We start from the raw sequence: 16,369 nt of genomic DNA on the forward strand, positions 1-16,369 counted from the left end.
ACTTGTGTTTTCAAATTCATAAATTATAATTTAATACCAAGAACAAATTTACAGCAGAATGCTTGTTTACAATAAGCTAACACAAACAAACAAGAATTGTGTTCAACTATAAACTTTCACACACACTCACATATATCACTTGCAATTAATAATAATAATAATCATAAAAAAAGTATCTATACGTTATCAATACCCTGCAGTCATATATTTTTATATATTTATATAAAAACGTGGGTCAGTTTAAACTGTTCATAATTACAATCATGTATCATTCTCTGGTCCATATGTGGCTACGAACAGCCAAAGATCAGTGTTCAATCAGTGATCCCTTTTAATTCAACCACAACATGGTGTTTTTTTTTCTGTGTGTGTGTGTGTTGAAGAAAAGCCTCGAAACAAGGACAAAATTGCTAGCTTTCCAAATACACACGCGCGCGCACACACATACAACACACGCGCGCGCACATACACGCACACACGCGCGCTCTCTCACGCACACCCACGGCACCTGTCAAAAGACCAAAGGAGCAATAACACTAAAGTTAAAATATCAAGCTCCTTTTTCTTCCAAACCTGCTCACCCTGTTTAAGTTTCTGTAGCCTAATAATGAACGTCGTTGCTTTTCTTTTTCTTTTTTGTTTCTTTAAATACAAGGGCTAGTGTACTGAATGCACAGATTATATCTATACAGTCAAAAAAGAGAGAGAGAAAACATTTACATTTATATATCAAAGGTAAAATAGGTTAGCGACCTGTGGCCATGCATTCACAGTCTAAATATACATGAAAAAGAAAACATTTTGTAGTAATATGTATATACATTAAAAACATAACTTTCAGTGCTACTAGCTAAGTCTGCCACTCAATTTTGAAGACGTTGTATTACCGAGAAAGAAAAAAAATGGCAACCACAGATTTTTCTTAATCACATATACTTTGTATAAAGGAAAAACTCGTTGAAATGAATTGACCTATATTTACAAGAATACTGCCTCTAATCAGTGTTTTCCTCAAGTGGAAATACACGACTGAAGTTTTTCAAATCTAATTGTGTTTCCCCCAAAATGTTGCAGGCCTACTTTAACAACGTTTTGATAAGAAATCACATCATGCTTGTCAGGCACTTAATGCTTGAAGTGAATAAAGGGTGACATTTCAGGGACGCTTTTAATAATACTGCTATTAAACACTACTCTGGCTAGGCTTCAAACTTTTATGACCCTTGACCTCTCCATTTCTTTTTTTTTTTTAAAGAGAAAAAAAAATCTCAGTTTGAACTTCCAGTGCAGTTTTTTTTAGCCACTGCGAACTGCGCAGATGACGCACTCGGAGCAACCTGTCTCAGATAACAGCAGGTCGAGGCAACTTGTAGGATTTCTTTTTAAAATTGTGTCCAATCAGAGGAGGAGGAGGGGGGACTGGTGCCAAATATTCAGAAGTGGGTGAAAATGGGGAAGACTTTTTTCAGCTAAGAATTTTTGGAAAACAAAAGTGGATCCTGTAACTTCATATTAATAAAGAGCAAAAAAAAGAGAAAAGTTTCCACTGGGTCATAAAGTTGAACATGAACTCTAAAAACCTCCCTTTTTCCCAGATGGTATTGGTCATCCTAAGAATATAAGTGCGCTTGCAGCATTAAGCCTAGATTATAAGCCTATACTCCTATTGCTGTGGTTTTAATTCTTTTTAGAACTTTTTTTTTTTTAAACATTATTTCACCTTTTTCAAAATAAATCATTGTCTTAGAAAATAACACCACCTGTACTACAGAAATCACAAAGGCCGGTTTGGAACCAGAAAGGAGGAACAAAGAAAGTACAAAACACAGCTATACATGGACACAGGACAAGTCATTTTGAGAAAAAGAAAAATTCACGTTTTCGTATTTTCCCTTTCTCCAGTTTTTTTTTCTTTTTACCCAAATTATCATTTTTAAATGCACTTAATACTTAAATTTTCCTTAACGAGGATCAACAAAATCCCCTTATCCTTTTTTTCCTCATTTTCTTCTTTCATTAAAAAAAATGAATCGAAGCAGGTTGTTCTGCATGAACACTGGGAGCACGTATCTGCCATTTTGAAAGTTCAGTGGATGTCTCAATTTTTTTTTTTTTCTTTTTTTTTTTTTTTTTTTGGAGTAGGGGGGGAATTCACAGTCATTTACGTCAATGTCTTTCTTCATGAAAGCCAGCCCCGTGTAACAGCCGGTTGGTTTTTTATTCCTTCCACAAAAGCAGCTATAATCATTGTAGTCTCGCAGCCCCCCTCCTCCCCACAACCCCACCTTTTGTTTGTTCGTCTCCTTCTTGGTTTACTGAATTGACATGTAAGGCCAGTTAAAACTGCTCCCCGAAAGCAACATATCCCTGATGAGAGTTTCAATTGGGGTTTTACCTACCAATCGGACGAAAAATAACTGTTCTATGACCGAGGAAGAGACTGTGCGGAGGGAAGGCAAGCGGAGTAACAACTTCCCAAACCGTGTTGGCTGGTTGGGATACTGGCTCCGGACATATTCCTCCAGGGCGCACTGGGACTTCTCCTGCAAACTTTCCACATGGGCCACATCTGAGAGGCCACAAGCATCTGAGAGGGGAGGGAAAGCAAATAAACATTAATAAAGTGAAACCTAAAGTGTTTCTCTCACTAGGAGTTTTTTTTCTCCCACTGTGGCGATATACTGGCGGAAATTGATAGCCTGTCAAATTTAGAAAAAAAAGCAATTATTTTAGGAAATGAGTCTTATCCTATTAGATGTAAAAGTGGAGTTTATTCGCCTTGAGCCTTGTTTTCATCAATAACTAGTGCACGCATTTTTCAGTGTGTGAGAATTGTTTAATATTAACTTGTAGGCTAATAAAAATATTGCGCCAGGTGCGTAATTACCTCACCATTGATCCAAAAAATATAAAACTCTTCACTTGCATTTCTTTAACAATTATATGTGATTGTTTTGAAGAAAAAAAAAAAACATGTACACAAATAAAGTAAAACTTGAATTCAGTCAAGAGGCTGTTTCACATGTGATTTGATTCGGTGTTCCTCATTTATATCGCTCTTATATCTCGGTTATTTCCCTCGATAAAGCCACTTGAAAGTCAGCTAAATAATTAAGCATATTCATAGCTAAAGACTGTGTTTTAGATGGGCCTGTCTTTCACAGTCGGGAGGCAGAGCGAGGAGGAGGAGGGGGGGGGGGGGAGGAGGGAGGAAGAGAGGGAAAGACAGGGAGACCTACTGACCTTTAGTGAGCAGAGATTTAGCTTGGAAAAAATGGGTCCATAGCCTACGGAGCTGCCGTCATACTATACCACCAGAGACGCATAATCACTATCTATGCTGCTTGCATGTGGGCGGCAGCTGATTATGTGCCAAAAAACGCTTGTACGCGCATTGGTTAAGTTTGTAAAGTTTATGCATGACAACAACCGAACCACCAAAGTAGCAAAAGGCCTGTCATTCAAGTTACAACACACAGCTCGTGTTCGAGCCTGCGGGTCTCAGGTATGGAGGAGACAAATTAAGCCATCGTGGCTCCATAAAGGCTCTAATAATAAAATTCAATGACCTGTAATATGATGTTTTCCTCTGCAGAATGGGCTAACAAGCCGCCACGACAACAATGGTGGGGCTGCTACAGCTAAATGAAATACAAGGCTGATGGCTCGCAGGTATGATATCATATCAAAGACATGCATTCAGTCTACGGTGAAACCTTGTAAATCTCTATCACACGTAATTTTTTTTTAAAATTATCATTATTATTATATGCCCTTATAATGGTGTAGCTAATGTAACAAAATAGCAGGGAGGCTCGGGTCATGACCTAGTTCTGGAGCAAGTCCAGAGACGCCTTGAATCCCCACAATGCGCACAGAATATTTCTGCAAATAAAAATTAAAGCCGCCCCTCCTGTCACTGCTCACTATCACACAATGCTGTTAGATACTGACATATTTCCTATCACAGGGTGTGCATGGCTTCTGTAGCTATGCTTTGTCTCGGACTTGCTCTGTCTGTCTCTCCCCCCCTCCACCACCAACCCCCTTAAATGACAAGAGAGCGTTGAAACCTGCGCGTTGCTTTTACTGTGTGCAAATGGGACATTAGGCTTGTCTTTCTTTTTCTATTCCCCTCCCCCTCGGTGCCTGACATCATTTATATCTGTCATTCCCTACAAACAAGACGTGGGGTATACACACATTGATAAATGGCGAAAAGAATGAAAAAAAAAAAATCAAAGTGTTGCAATTCATCTGCAAGCTATTGGCTTCTCCAAAAAGTGTTTTGTGACGCTTGGGGCAATTATTGTGAAGTTATCAGTCTTATTTAACTCGAGATTATGTTGTGATGTTTCGCTGCACTCTCCTCTGTTTTGGTTGTCAATTTAATTAAAAAATCTCTTGCGTGGTCATGCCACAATTTTCCAGATTAGCCCTGTGTATGTGTCTGATAAACCACCTGATTAATCAAGTGGGTTTTATAATTTTGGAGCCTAAAGCCCCTCTTAAAAAAAACAAAACAAACCCTGACCACGAAGGCAGCATGGGTGGACTTTAAGCATGTGTTCATGTGAGAGACGTCAACAACCTCTGTGCCAGTGTGGATCTATTTAGGTCAGCGTTGATCTAGCTGATGTCATGTGTGTGCATGTTAGTGACATTCTTGGAGGGTGCCCGTCTATTGTCTTACCTGTGGTGAAGAGCACAATTGCCTTTAAGCAGCTATATTCAGCAGAGTCAACGTGCAAAGCTTTCAGCTTCTCCACTTGTTCTTGGAAGATCCTAATGTGGTCCATAAAGGCCACCACTCTGTCCGCAGACATGGGGGAGGCGTGAAGGCCAGCCGCCGCCAGGAGAGGAGCCACATGCAGGGGCATGGAGCACTGCGCGGCGTTGAGCACAAATAACTCACTCCACGTCAACCTCAGCAGAGCCACCTGGTCGGTGATCTGAAGGTCTGGAAAGAAGGGAATATTCCTGGCCCACTCCACGGCGCTGAAGAGCATCCTGGCTGCTAGTTCACAAATGTTCTCGATGCCCATTATGTTGTTGGGCTGCATGCATTGACTGCCATACCGGGACGTCGGGTAGGGCTCCGCTCTCAACAGAAGAGAGATATATCCGGATAAGTAGGAATGGCAGTGCAGTGGGTCTCCATTTGTCAAGGCGAACTGACCGTGGTGTGGCTGTGTGGGTGGCACCCGTCCCCTTTGCACGGCTGCAGTAAAAAGAGAAACTACAGATATTGAAGCCTGAATTCTACTGAACAATCACACAGAACATGGAGACAGCTGCTGTCAGATATTACACATTATTTTAAAAATATATATATATATATACACGCAGAGCTGCTGGATAAAAAAGCTTGCACATTAGGAGAATATATATGACACACAGCATGTTTGCTATACAACATCAAAACACACACACACACACACACACACTCACACACACATTATGTTAGCATGGGAGTTGGAAAAGACAGGTTGCATTGTTAATAATGGGGCTGTAGTGAGTCTAACCGTGTGGTGGAACAGCAGAGATGCGCTTTTAACACGTTTTTAACACACGCCACGCATGTGTCGAGCTTTTTTTTTTTTTTTTTTTTTTTTAAATGATGTTATTCGGCAACAGCAACATGAGCTGGCTGTGAAGGAACACAAAGAGGGCAAGGGAGACCTTGCATGTTTAACCCTTAACCTACTTAGCAATTCATCTCGCTTTTACCACACATGCAGGCCTATTTTCGACACAAATATTCAAAATAAAATTCTCGCGCTCGTATGGAGCCTCGGCGTGCATAATTCGAGCCGGTGTCCAGTTTTGAGACACAATGAGGGGAGGCACTGCAGGGTAGGATGTGGAGATGCAGCCTGAACACGCTATCTCTTAATTCGATACTCGCCATAATAGCGCAGGAGGCTACGTTGTACCATCTATTCAATACAGATGTATGTCCACGCTCGTGGCTTTTCTTTCATCTGGATATAAATTCGATAGCCCCTCGCCTGGCCAGGGCTCGGATCTTATTTGTAAAAAAAAAAAGAAATGCACGGCTATCATTGCGCCGGAGCTGGATACTGTAACGCGGCGCTATGAAGGGGGGGAAAGATCCAGCGAGCCCCGTCTCGACCACAGCAGAGAGCGGCTCCATGGCGTGCTCAAGCCGCGCAGAGGGAGCAGTCGGGAGGGAGAACAGGCTGAGCTATGGGGAGGAGGAGGAGGAGGAGGTGGTGGTGGGGCGACATAACATGATTTCATGTCTGGAAAATAAGCTGTACACGCACAAACACACACATGAATAAAGAATCAAAAAGTCCCAATAGCTACCTTCCCGTCTCATGCCGACTTTAAGGCATTTTTTGAGGCGGCAGTACTGACACTGATTGCGGTGGTGTTGGTCGATTGGACAATTCCTGTTGGCACGGCATGTGTAAGTGAGGTTCCGTCGTACGCTCCGTTTGAAGAAGCTTTTGCACCCCTCGCAAGTAAACTGGCCATAGTGTTTGCCACTGGATTTATCCCCACAGACCACACATTCAATGTGCTGTGGCTGTTTCTCCGACTGCTGCGTCGTCTGGTTCGTCGGCGTGGACTGTGTGTTGTTCGGGGGTCCTTGGACCGGAGTCTGAGGGGTCGGAGGGGCGACCTGAGAGGCTGTCAGATTCAACTGGCCTGGTTGAGGGGTGGGAAGAGATAGTCCTCCTTGGGTTTGCGAGGAAAGGGTGCCTTGGGTGTCAGCCACATCGTCCTGGGAGCCTCTCCACACTACCATTGCCATATCTATCAGTCAACGTAAAGAAACTTTTTGTCTGCCGTTTTGGTGTCGCGGTGGAGAATGTCTCAAGGAAACGCGGTAAACTGTGATTAACAGCCGGACACACAAAATGTCAAATCTAGCCTACGTTGAATCCACTCTGGATCTCCCGAAAAACTGTCGATTTATTGCTGTTGGAGACGTTGCGAAGCACGTTTTCAAAACTGATGCGATGGCGAGCTGAGTCGCTGCCTTGCGCTTAAAGGCCAAGTCCAGGGGCGCTTACAGTCAGCCATCCAGTACACCCATCAATGGGAAAGGTAGTCTAAATATTAAAAGAATCAACCGAGGTAGCATGGACTAGTCAGTGAACGATGGAGCAGGTTTGGTGAAGACCGAGCCTGCGAGCAGCATAAAACAATTGGTGAGCACACACTGTAGCAGCTACTATCAAGTTCCAGCACAAGTCTTGAAGAAAATCACCAACTGGGTAAAAAAAATTGCGTCTTCTTCCTTTTCTTCCTATGAGGTAGCGCCAGCAAGCGCGCAGCTGAAGCCAATGTTTTGAGAGCCTGGAATATGAAGACAACTCTCCCCCCAAAAAAGCGAAAGCACTAAAACAAAAAACAAAAAAAACAAGGATCACAACCTGCAAACCTCCTCCGTGGACCGAAAAATAATAGGAAAAAGGAGTAGAGAATCAAAGTGATCAAATATGTTAAAAAGGCGGAGGTTAGGAAGTGATTTGCGATTGGTAGGAGCCGGGCTGGCAGAATGCTTTCTCTCTGATCAGCTCACTGAGCTCTCTATATAGTGAACTTTGACACGACTGCTGCAACTTAGCACACGTTACCATGGAGATCGGCTGCCATATAAGGAAGGAGAGTGTGTTTGACTGGTCAGAGCTCAGGGACCTCCCCCTGAACCCCATTGGCTAGTCGGCACTTGTGCTACTTGGTACCTTGCCAGAGCCAGCATTGGAGGTCGAGAGGGCCGCTTGGTCCTAAAAGGAGACGATTTTCGGAGGGGGGGGGAGAGAAAAAGGAGGAATCATTTCTATAGTCACTCTATTCTACTACAGGCTATTCTCACCATGCACGCCCGGTGAAAAAGCCCTTAGCAAAAAAATTTCATGAAGAAAAATCTCAATTCTTTTGCGTCACATCGTGGAAAAATATCCAAAGACATTTTTTAAAAATGCTTATTACAATAAAACCAGTCCATCTATTGTGGTCCCTTATCTTAATCGTGTAGGTATGTAGGACGTACAAGACGCAGTTGAACACAACACACGAGGAAAAATAGGAGGAAATATGACTCCAAATGAAGACATTATTTAGGATGATTGTACATGAAACAGCATGAGGAGACTTATTCGCCCACCATGCGAGCAAGACAGTAATAATAACACATTAAGTCCAACTTCCTATACTTTTCCATGCTTATACACACATTAGTGCTTCTCATCCTCACCAGGTACCATTCATCACAATCCACACCTCTAATAAAAATGTTATGATAGGCTACTGACATCATCCGGGCACCCGCTGTAGCCTCCTAATCCCCCCGTTGGCCACAAATATTCCTCAACCCACCGGGTCAGAAAAGGCCAAATGTGGGTCTCAAAGAGTCAGAGGGGCCTGGATGTGGTCAGAAACGTGACGCGACTGAGGCTTTAAATAGGAACTACATTAAAAAAGAAAAGAGAAGTCACACGAGGTTAAAGGCCATGCCCTTCACATTAAGGTGAGGATGAAAGTTAAGCCGCTTCCTGATAAACAACACAGTAAAAAAAGGGCTGTTTGCGGTTTATTTAGATACCTGCTAATGTCTGACAGATGTTGCCCTATAATAAAGATAATCTACAGTTGGTGTTAATGACAAACACAGTGGAGGATGCAGTGCATGTAAAACGGGGTCAGCGGTGGTTCAGAGTCGCTGCCTACAGGGTTAATCATTTTTTTTATTTATTTAAGGCTTGTATTTAAACAGCGCTTAAGACCTTTTTCTTCTTTTTTTTTTTTTTTACTTTATGCCCGCAGGCTATCAAACTTGAACCATCAGGTAAAAACTTCACGGAGCCATATAGATGAACCTATAAGCCTATGGAGCTGTGTGTTAGTCTATGGAGAGCAGCAGCAGCAGCAGCATGCATTGTCCCAGGATGTATTACAGTATATGGCTGCCCCCTAGCGTATGAAGTACTCGCTTCGAAAAAAAAAACGAGATTCAATTTAGAGGAGCCATCCGACACGGAAACTGCTTCAGTCTCGTCTCCCGCATCGACCAAACTAACGAGCACCATTTTAAACTGATGACTGTTTGTTTAAATTCTGTTTTACATGACTTGGACGGCAAAGCTTTGAGAGTTGCCAAAGTTGGATTTACTTTTTTCGCCACTTCAGACAGTCCCAGCGGTGGTATTTACACCAATTATGTCTTTATTCTAAAACAAATTAGCCAATTATATTTTGTCTGCATGACTATTTTGTCGGGTTTTTTTTATTTACAGATCCCCGTGAACATGGAGAGTCTGTAAATAAAAAATAACACCGCGAGGTATCCGCTCCACCGGGAGGACTCAGCTCTGCTTCATATCGGTGAGTATACATTTTGAACACTTCATGAGGATAAATCGACACTGCAGCAATGCTCCAGTCGTCTGTTCTGAATGAAATATATGTTGAAATAAGCGGACAGGTTGAAATAAAGAGGCATGGACTGCTGCAGACAGAGCACATAGCAACGTACACATACGATACCAGCAGTGCGCATTCAATACGCGACTCTTGTCACTTATTCTCGCTTATTAGACCGAGTGATAATTTATATGATGACCACAACAAGCCCAACCACTTTGCAAATAGCCATTCATAAAAGTGATTTGATAGTGCGAGTGAGGCTCTTATAGTAACAAACCTACCAAATGCATACGATGCTGATTCGTCCGTAGCGGGATGCATCTTCTCTCTCTTATTCAAGAATATATTTAGTCTTCTCTTTTTCGACACAGTGCTCAGATTGAACCTGGCAAAAGCGTCCCTTCTCCAACAGACCCGAGATCAAACACAAAAAATTAAAAAAAAAAAAAAACCAGCACGCTGTTTATTGGAAACCTGCAAATGTCTGATGATCGTGCGAAAACTTTGGAGAAGCCGGAGCAAACCCAACTGATTCACGTTATGTGTAGATGGAGGCGAGGAATTTGGAAATATAAGTTGACGTGTCGTCCCGAGGCAGGAGGATCATTTGACCGCACTGTGGAGATGATAAGGAGGCTTTCTTTTTTTTTTTTTTTACAGCGAGCAGCAGAGATCCTGTGCGCCTTTTTCTCTCCTTACAGTAAATGTGGCCAAAACGCGCTCGCACGCCGCTGCTTTGTGTGGGCTTACGAGAGAGGGAGGGAGGGAGGGAGGGAGGGAGGGGGTGCAGCAGTCAGAACAGACACCTGTCTTTAAGTGTGGCGAGCGTGCAACTGTGAGATTCTTTACATTAGAAATTATATGGAGATTGGAGGTAAAGGTGCAGCAAGACACGTGATTAGAGCTGAAATTTAAAAAAAAATGTTTAAATTGTCATTTTAATGTCAAATAAATATGCTTATTTAAAAACATCTTATTGTTATTATCATTATTTAATTTGCTATAATCAATATGAATAATTTTCAAATTAAAATATTGTAATAAACAATAAAGATATACCAGACTAATTAATAATGTATATATTTTTTTCACCTCTATTATACATTATGCAGAGAATAAAAAGGGGCTATATAAGAAATGATAATAGCCTCAATTAACCTCGCGTAAATCTATACTGGGTTGAGAAATTGAGCACCTTTTTTTTTATTATTATTTATTTATTTCCACGCACAAACATTTCCACACCAGCACAATTGATTTGCTATTAAACCCCCCCCAAAAGTCTTGTGCTGCAGTTCTTTATTTCCCGGGTTTAAAAGTTTCCTCTGTGTGATTAGTGGTTGTTCTCCTCCTTCAAGCAAGAGGATAAAAAGCACTATATGCTCAGCAAGCCTGCATGCACCACAACAATAGCGCTGCCCAACGGGACCAGTATCGATTAAGACGAGACAGAGGATGTCGCCTGCACTAAATATTTACTGATCACACACAAATAGCTGGATCTTTAACGATTTCCCATGCACCGGCTGGGAGAAAGGACTAAATCACTTTATTATTGTTAGTAAAACAAAGCACACGCTCTGGAACACAGGAGTGGAGATGTGCTGATTGGGATAAGTGCAGTTAAATTAATCGATGGTGAGTAGATAATAGTTGAGATTTACGGGCGTGCAAAGAAAAAGCTCTCATTCATGTATCAGGTTAAGCTGACACGTGCACTGCCATTGGTTATACTCACATGCCAACATTGGTCCAAACAGGTTCGAGTTCAAAATATTGTGGACTCGAACGTGGGTTCAAAAATTCACGCATATAAATTTGATTTTTTTTTTTTTTTTTTTACTAAGCTGAGAGATAAAAGAGGAAGATGATCTTGCTGACGGCAAAGAAACCTCCCTCACACTAGTAAAAAAAAGAAGAAGAAGAAGCTAAAACTGGAATAAAAAGTCGACTTTCATCTTATCTCTGCCTTCACCAAGTCATTCACGCAGATAGAGGGGATACTGACCCGGAGGTCTCCAAGTTCCCGGCCTGATTAACCCTTCCAGACCCGCGCAGGAGCAAATGTTAACCAGCCTAATCAACTTCAAGAGCCTGATTGAATTAGATGACTGAGGAATTAGGACAGACACTAAATTGTCACACATTAAAAAAAAAAAACACCATGAAGAGAAACTTTGATTATTTTGGACAATTAACTCCATTTAAATTAAGATTAAATATCAAAAAATAATTCCAGACTACAGATCACTTGTTAACAGGCAACAGGTTCCAACTATTTCTAGTATAAAATTAAACATACATTAAATATTCAAAACTCTCTCTTAATAGCAACAGATGATTTTTTTCTCCCCTGCTTGATAAAGATCACTTGATTGATGGTGCTGGTGCCCCATATGTCATCTCGTTTTTATCTGCTGCATTGCATAATATCAGGCAGTACGCCTCTAGTAAAGGTTTTATCTCGTGTCTATTTGCAGCAGTGCTGTTGTGATGTTGCAAAGATGAAAAAAAAAGAAGAAGAAGAAGTAGAAGAAGAAAAAACTACACCAATTAGTCTGCTCATACATTTGGCTTCATTAAGGTGAAGGATATTTGCTGACAAAACATAATTAAAGTTTCAAGAAGTTGGACTCATATTAAGAATGATAATCACAGGAAAATATAACATGAGGAAAAATCTTCTCTCATCAGGATATTTTAACGTTTAAATTTGCACGATGTAAAAGTTTTGATAATTGTGTTAAAATGATTATCTCAAAAGTTATGATATTTAGAGATTTTTAAAAACTATATATAGCTTTCGTCCTGTGTTTTCTTATATGTAGTCTCTTGATTCGACTCGCTTTCTTTCTTCGGCTTTTACAGACTTTAAAAACAAAAGCGTGACTTGTCCTTTAAATTGTTCCTGTCTTATTGGCTTCTTAATAAAATGCAATTACAAAATAAATTGCATTCCATAATCGCAATTAGCACCTCCTTATGGCAAAAAAATGGGGTGTGTGTAAGCGATTTGACTGTGTGTGTATACATAGAGAGGAAAAAGGTGTGTAATATTCACCTTTTTGTGAAAGTGTGCTTGCGAATAAGCAGACATACATGTCTCGGTTGAGTCCATTTTATAAAGAGTTCATTCAGCGCTGTAGATCACTTTCTCACTGCCTGCGTGGCCCCAGGGGCCGCTATCTAAAAAGGCAATAGATCCCAGATAGCTCACTGTGTTCAATTTGCCAATGATAGATTATAGTGCCAATTTAAACAGATAGGGATCAATTTGTCTCAATGATCACTCTTTAGGCCGACTGCCAGCATGCTCTTAATGTATTTGTAAATGCTGGTTGTTTGAATGGCGGCTGTTAAACTGATCAAAAGTGTAGTATGGAGAGATGATGTGAGAAATGATAAATGATGTGTTGTTTAGGCTGCTAAAGACCGCGTAGATGACGCATACGTGATGGTTGCTTGAGGCAGCAGCACTGTAGCAGCAATGACCAGAAGGTCAATGGTTTAACTCCGAGGACTCGCTGGGAAAGTCTGGGTAGGGGAATTGTGTGATAAGTGCTCTCTAACCCTCAGGAACCACTGCTGAAGTACCCTTCGGCAAAGCAGCTTACACCCCATCTGTCCCAGAGGAACTGCACAGCGACCGGCGGTACAAGACTGCGGTTGTACTTGTGAGATGTGTCTCTTTGAGTGTGACCTACCCTCCCTTTTCTTTTTTAAAGAGGCAGAGTGGGCAGTCCAGTCGCCTCACACGTTTTTTTCTTTCATGTACTCAGACAGTGAAAAAGTTTGGGAGAAGATACAAGAGTGAAAGCTGTGGCAGCACTCAGTCCCGAGGCCAGACATGGCTCACATGTGGCCCCAAAGGCAGCAGACAGTGTATTGAATTACTGTAACTGAAGGTGTAATGTGGTAGCAGTGTGGGAGACAGATAAATTACACAAGCGGATGTAGGAGAGGCTTATTTCAGCTTTCTATTACAGCTATTTAATGTTGGATTGTGTGGTTTATTTTCTCAACTTTCAGCCATAATAATTTAGTAGTTATAACGGCAGCCACATTTTTTTTTATAGTGATCATTAATGTCTCATTATCATTGGATTTACTTATTATTTCAAACTGATATTGCCATGTGAAAACGTTGCATCCCTAGGATTTTAGTGTACGGCAAGAATTACATGGCATGCACGAGGAGAAAACACTTACAGCCGTGGCCGTGCTCCGTACTCCTTCAAGATTTTGGACTTTTGGAAACACTTACAATTTTCCTGTGACATGTACAATTATAAGATGACTAATAAAGAATTACTGTTTGAAGTGATAGTGGTCAAATGAGTGGTGCTTTGCATAATTGCAATTTATAATGTTACACCTGCCACATCTATGACTAATAAAGTTGAAAGATCTCCTATGAACTGTGTTTAAACTGATATTCTTTACACAGAACCTCAGGATGTGCACTTAACATTTCAAGAATTGATTTTTTTTTGCAGTTTTACAATGACATTTTACTGTAAATGTGTAAATAAAGCTTGTTTTTTTTCCACTTGAACTATTGTTTTAAGTGTATGAGACATGCTGTGAAAATCTGTCCTATGTACTAAAAATACTGTAGAGATTAAGTGAAACCTTGCAGGTACTGTCAGTCTTGAAATGCTACATAGTATAATAACAGCATCTTTCTGTGGTGTAAATGTGCTGGTTTATGAGTACAGTCCTCACATTTCCTGAAAACTGGATTTAACTATAATTAACAATAGTATCATATTACATTTGACACTTTTATCAGTTCCAACCTAAAACTGCAGGCTGAGAAATCAACCAAGCTTCAATGTTTCAACATAAGAATGCATTTCTCTGTGAAAGTGCCGCAGACATAAATTTTATAACGATGAACAAAACCAGCAGCCCGTGAATATTGACGATGTTAACTACACCTCTACCTCCACAGGTACTGAATCAACATTTGTGAATGGAACATATTGTATTATAGCAAATACTGCCATTTGAGGGTTTTTCAATCACACAAATCCACATGTGATCAATGGTCCTTGTGAACTGATGGAGGGAGTAAAAGCAGAATGTGAATGGGATTTGGTAAGAGCTTCACAATAACGATGACTCCGACTGAAAAGAGAAAGATTTTCCCGGCGTGACCTCGAGGTGAAAAGCCGTAAAAAAAAAAAAAAAAAACAGGAATCACTTATGCACAGGATTTCAGTTACTTTATCTTCTATATCATCATACCAGGACACGCAGAAGCTGCTTCTACAGCTCACAACATGAGAGTCAATACTCCCTGGATGATGTCATCAGAGCAAAATCTTAGACTTGCTCCACTGACATGTGGACATGTGATAGTGGGCCAGAGGTTAGAAACAGACATCACTTACTGTGCTCTCAAATACTGTCAGAGGAGTGAACAGCATTTGTTTGTAATGTTCCAGTTTATGAGTCCTGCTAATTAGCTACCATGGTATATACAACTCTTGTCAGTTTATTGTCATACTTCAAAATGTTTAGTATTTATTTCCACCCCAAGTGACATATTCTAAACACACAATTTCAACCACACTTTACAAAAAACTAGTATATTTATTTATAGTGTTTCTGAAAAGGCATATAATAGCGAGACAATAGCAGCAGAACAACACCAAGTATCAGTATTTGAAAATGTTGTTTGTGTTTATTAGCACAAATCGACACCGTTATGGCAGGTCCACAACTTAGTGGTGTCAGAGAAGTCAGCACAGAGAAAATTAGGAACAGGTATCCTCGGCCATACAGTAGCACGATGATTGTCTATAAACATGTATTTTCTGAGTGTAAACTGTCAAATAAAATGTAATGTGACGCTGACTGATGACTCCATGTCCAGGCAAATGTTTTCTGTCAAGTCCACAAAGTCAGACTAATTCATTATCTCTGAGGCTGCACTGTACTGCACAGCCTGATGACATCACAGCTGAGGGCTGGTTTCCATCAATAAAGGATCCATGTTGGGTTTATGTTAAAATGTAAAGACATTAAGAGGAGGCGTAACCAACTCTGCTCGCTGGCAAGCGCTACAACAACAAAATAAAACACCTCATCCTGTTTGCTTACCACCTCCATTTGTCACATAAGAAACTGGGTGAGAGATACAGTCTTATCTAACAGTGACAACAAGAGCATGAAACTGAATAATCAGATACAACTTTAAACATCATTTTCTTCCAAAATTGCCACTCGACCTTACAAGTTATGGCCTAGATTATAAGTGTTTTTACTGAGGCTGTTTTATGTAATTATGTATTATGGTGGGATGAGTTCAGATAGCCACCGCTGTGCTTGTTACCAGCATTATTGCGGATGCAAAATGAGAACAGAATTAACAAAAGGTGAAAAATGTTTTGTCGACCTGTTATTTTCACCTCTTGTTATAGACAGCAGCGATATTGTTTACAGGGCAATGGCAGTGTTTGTGTGGGTTTTAAGTCGCAATAAGCAAATCATACAACACAGTCGCACTGCAGACCTTGAAATACAGCATATGTTTTTTTTATGCCAAACTTTAGTTCACACACAAACAAAAATAAGGCAAGAAAGGTTACCTAAAAGTCAGGAAGTTGACCTCCAATTAACAATACGGTGAACCAACATAAAAAAAATGTGGCTGAATCAGCTTTGGTGAATCAAACTCAAAGAGATGCATCTGTTTGTGGATCAATCGACATGATGAAACAGCTGTAAACAACAGTGGTGGCTGCTGAGCGTTGTCCGTGCAGCAACGACATCTGGCACAGACACAGAAAGGGATTAAAGCAAAGAACAATAATGAACTTATTAGCCGAGTGTAAACAGTAGCAAGAGACGAGCTACTGGACGATCACCACTGTCTTTGTGCTTAAAACAAATGCTTTAAACTTGTGTTATTTCCATGACAACAGCTGGCAGAGGAGTGTGTGCTCTTGGGCAAAACCGT

General features: G+C 40.8%; 1 protein-coding gene and 1 long non-coding RNA gene across 5 annotated transcripts; one reads left to right on the forward strand and one right to left on the reverse strand.

Moving 5' to 3' along the window:
• Positions 1 to 2: 2 nt before the first annotated feature.
• nr2f2 (nuclear receptor subfamily 2, group F, member 2) lies at positions 3 to 10,049 on the reverse strand. Of its 3 annotated transcripts, none has more exons than XM_073471308.1 (3): positions 9,684 to 10,049; positions 4,694 to 5,221; positions 3 to 2,587 (listed from the first exon to the last, which is right to left on the reverse strand). In XM_073471308.1, exons 1-3 carry the CDS (start codon positions 9,721 to 9,723, stop codon positions 2,313 to 2,315), a joined length of 843 nt encoding a protein of 280 aa, XP_073327409.1. In that variant the 5' UTR covers positions 9,724 to 10,049; the 3' UTR covers positions 3 to 2,312. The 3 variants fall into 3 exon arrangements, with proteins under 3 accessions (XP_073327409.1, XP_073327407.1, XP_073327408.1); XM_073471306.1 differs by lacking the exon at positions 9,684 to 10,049 and adding an exon at positions 6,334 to 7,556 and having other exon boundaries at positions 4,694 to 5,239; XM_073471307.1 differs by lacking the exon at positions 9,684 to 10,049 and adding an exon at positions 6,334 to 7,553.
• Positions 8,919 to 13,726, forward strand: LOC141000572 (uncharacterized). Of its 2 annotated transcripts, XR_012179555.1 has the most exons (3): positions 8,919 to 9,180; positions 9,273 to 9,360; positions 12,979 to 13,726. It is a non-coding gene; the product is annotated as an uncharacterized lncRNA (long non-coding RNA). The 2 variants fall into 2 exon arrangements; XR_012179554.1 differs by having other exon boundaries at positions 8,919 to 9,360.
• Positions 13,727 to 16,369: the final 2,643 nt, after the last annotated feature.

This window comes from Pagrus major, chromosome 8 (assembly GCF_040436345.1).
Source record: "Pagrus major chromosome 8, Pma_NU_1.0".
NCBI classification, from domain to species: domain Eukaryota; kingdom Metazoa; phylum Chordata; class Actinopteri; order Spariformes; family Sparidae; genus Pagrus; species Pagrus major.

Coding starts and splice junctions, on each gene's coding strand:
- nr2f2 (XM_073471306.1), bottom strand. CDS start 6,784: ATGGCAATGGTAGTGTGGAGAGGCTCCCAGGACGATGTGGCTGACACC. Junction 5,240..6,333: donor AGTCGGCATGAGACGGGAAG/GTAGCTATTGGG, acceptor CAATATCTGTAG/TTTCTCTTTTTACTGCAGCC. Junction 2,588..4,693: donor AATTGTGCTCTTCACCACAG/GTAAGACAATAG, acceptor CTCCCCTCTCAG/ATGCTTGTGGCCTCTCAGAT.